Source organism: Pterocles gutturalis, unplaced genomic scaffold (genome assembly GCF_000699245.1).
Source record: "Pterocles gutturalis isolate BGI_N339 unplaced genomic scaffold, ASM69924v1 scaffold4692, whole genome shotgun sequence".
In the NCBI taxonomy this organism is placed as follows: domain Eukaryota; kingdom Metazoa; phylum Chordata; class Aves; order Pterocliformes; family Pteroclidae; genus Pterocles; species Pterocles gutturalis.
The window spans coordinates 4546-7474 of NW_010109983.1; the positions used below are offsets into that span (position 1 = coordinate 4546).

The 2929-nt window shown below is 63.0% G+C and overlaps 1 protein-coding gene across 1 annotated transcript in view; it reads left to right on the forward strand.

The window, feature by feature from the left end:
* Positions 1-2925, forward strand: part of LOC104461522 (semaphorin-3F-like) — a gene marked incomplete at its 3' end in the record, with an annotated part of 6141 nt that extends 3216 nt beyond the window's left edge. The window contains exons 9-14 of the mRNA XM_010073145.1: positions 8-84; positions 1075-1163; positions 1476-1517; positions 1765-1922; positions 2002-2069; positions 2813-2925. Coding sequence (XP_010071447.1) covers positions 8-84; positions 1075-1163; positions 1476-1517; positions 1765-1922; positions 2002-2069; positions 2813-2925 — 547 coding nt within the window. The remainder of the gene's footprint in view (positions 1-7; positions 85-1074; positions 1164-1475; positions 1518-1764; positions 1923-2001; positions 2070-2812) is intronic.
* Positions 2926-2929: the final 4 nt, after the last annotated feature.

The window sequence follows — 2929 nt, forward strand, 5'->3', positions numbered from 1 at the left end:
ACGTCAACTACCGCTTCACCACCGTGGCCGTGGACCAGGTGGATGCAGCAGACGGGCGCTATGAGGTGCTTTTCCTGGGCACAGGTACCCACGCCGCGCACCGCGGGGAACGCAGCATGCTCCGGCGCGGCCCCGGAGGGCACAGGCACCAGCGGGGCTGGCCACAGCACTGTGCCCTCCGCCACACTGGAGCGGGCCAAGGGGCTGACACCCCTCCTGAGATCCCTGCCCCACTTCGAAGCTCCAGCCTGGTCCTTCCCCTGCCCCAGTGCCTGTCCCACGGACCCCACCATCCCTCCAGCCTCATCCTTCCCTTACCCCAGTGCCCGTCCCCAGAGCCAGTGATCCAGCATGATACCTCCTGTCCCAGGGATGCCACCATCCAGCCTGGGCTTCTGCCTGCCCCAGTGCCTGTCCCACGGCCCCCACCATCCCTCCAGCCTCATCCTTCCCTTACCCCAGTGCCCGTCCCCAGAGCCAGCGATCCAGCATGATACCTCCTGTCCCAGGGATGCCACCATCCAGCCTGGGCTTCTGCCTGCCCCAGTGCCCATCCCAGGGGTGCCACCATCCAGCCTCATCGTTTCCTGACCCTGGTGCCCATTCTACGGGCTCTGCAATCCAGCCTCGTGCTTCCCATTGCGCCTCCTAAGCCCACCATCACTCAGCCTCGAGGTTCGCCTGCCCAACTGCCCATCCCAGAGCCACCAGCTTCCTGCCCTCTCCTTTCCCAGCCTCTGTGCCCATCCTGGGGCCCCTGTTCCTCAGTCTGGTGCTTCCCTTGCTCTGACACATGTCCTAGAGCCATCCTGGTCCTTCCCTTGCCCAGTGGTGCCCATCCCCAGCTGCTGTTCCCACCCTGCCCTGGGTGGTGGCAGTCCTTAGCCATGGATGGTGACCTGAGCTGATATGCTGCACCCCAGGCACAGCTGCACATGGCAGCAGGAGAGAGATGGGGATGGGCTTGGAGGGGTCCTTGACCCCCCAGCCCCAGCAGGAACCCCCTTCCCAGGAGGGGAAGGTGCGGGTGCCCAGGGGTGGCACTGAGCGCCCGGGCACCGTGGTATCTTGCAGATCGGGGCACTGTGCAGAAGGTCATCGTGCTCCCCCGAGACGACATGGAGACGGAGGAGCTCATGCTGGAAGAAATTGAGGTGTTCAAGGTAAGGGTTGTCCTGTCCTCCATCCTCCGCTGAGTGTCCTTGACCCAGCCAGCCCCTTGGGACACCAGTCTGCCCCTTGGGACATCGGCCAGCCGTTTGGGACATCAACCAGTCCCTAGGACACCAGCCAGTCCCTTGGCCAGCTCTGGAGGGACCTCGAGCATTGGTCCTCCTGCTTGCTGCCCCCTTGCAGGTCCCCCTGCCCACCCCTGCCTGTCCCAGCTGCTGGGAAGGGTCTGGGGTCCCACCCTGGGGCTATAACGTCAGGCCAGCACTCACCCCTCCATCTCCTTCACTCCTGCTCCCGTCTAGGTGCCGGCACCCATCAAGACAATGACCATCTCCTCCAAGAGGGTGAGTCACGGCAGGGGCCCGGGCAGGTCTCATCACAGGCCCGGCTGTGGCACTGCCTGGTGTCACTGCAGCACCAGGGCGGTAGGCATGAGGGAGGACCCAGGGTAGTCGGGTGGCCCTGGTGCGCACTGGCTGCCTCTGGTGTCTTGGCCAGCTCCAGTACCGGAGGCTGCAGCTCACTCTGGGGGGTCCTTGCAGGGTGGGGATGGGATGACATCTCACCCTGTCCCCTTTGTCCCCCCCACAGCAACAGCTGTACGTGTCCTCAGCCGTGGGTGTCACCCACCTGGCCCTGCACCGCTGTGACGTATATGGGGAAGCGTGTGCCGACTGCTGCCTGGCGCGGGACCCATACTGCGCCTGGGACGGCAACGCCTGCACCCGCTACTCTGCCTCCTCCAAGAGGTACGGGGGGCTTGGGGACAGCAGCAGGGGCGGACTCCCTGACCCCAGGCTCCCCCACTCACCTCCCGCCTCCCTACAGGCGGAGCCGGCGGCAGGACGTGCGGCATGGCAACCCCATCCGCCAGTGCCGGGGCTACAACTCCAACGGTGAGGAAGGGCTGGGCACAGCCCCACAGCGCGGGGGACAGCGAGGGGTGTGCTGAGAGCGGGGGGCAGGAGGAGGTGGGCAACAGCCAGAGGGGGATGTGGGTGGATGGATGCGCTGGTGGGTTGATGGTTGTGTGGGTGGATATATGGGAAGAGTGAGCAGAGATGGATGGATGGGTGGGTGGGTGGATGGATGGATGGATAAAAAAATTGATACATTGGGGAGGGGGATGAACATAGGTGGATGGACACATTGGGGATGAGGATAAAAACTGATTAATGAGTTGGTGGATGGATGGATGGATGGAGGGATGGATGGATGGATGGACACATTGGGGATGTGCATAGATGGACACATTGGAGATGGAACAAGGATGGCTAGATGGTTATGTTGGGGAGGAGAATGAGCAGATTTGGATGGGTGGATAGAGGGATGGATGGATACAGTGGGAGAAAGATAACCTCAAATTGATGGGTGGATGGACGGATGCTTCAGAGGAAGATGAACATGGGTGGGTGGATGGATGGAATGATGGATGGGTGGATGGATGGATGGATGGATGGACACCCTTGTAGAAACATGTCAACACCAGGGGAGGAGGAGCATGCTTACTGGGTGGCTGGGGAGGAGGCAGACCTGTGGCTGGAGGCAAGCTTGGAGAGCAGGTTGGCTGGGCAGGAGGGCAGCGGGGCAGGGGCGCGGAGGTGTGCGTGTGACCCAACTGCCCATGCCCCACCCCCAGCTAACAAGAACGCGGTGGAGGCCGTGCAGTATGGGGTGGAGGGCAGCACCGCCTTCCTGGAGTGCCAGCCCCGCTCACCCCAGGCCACCATCAAGTGGCTGCTGCAGAAGGACAACA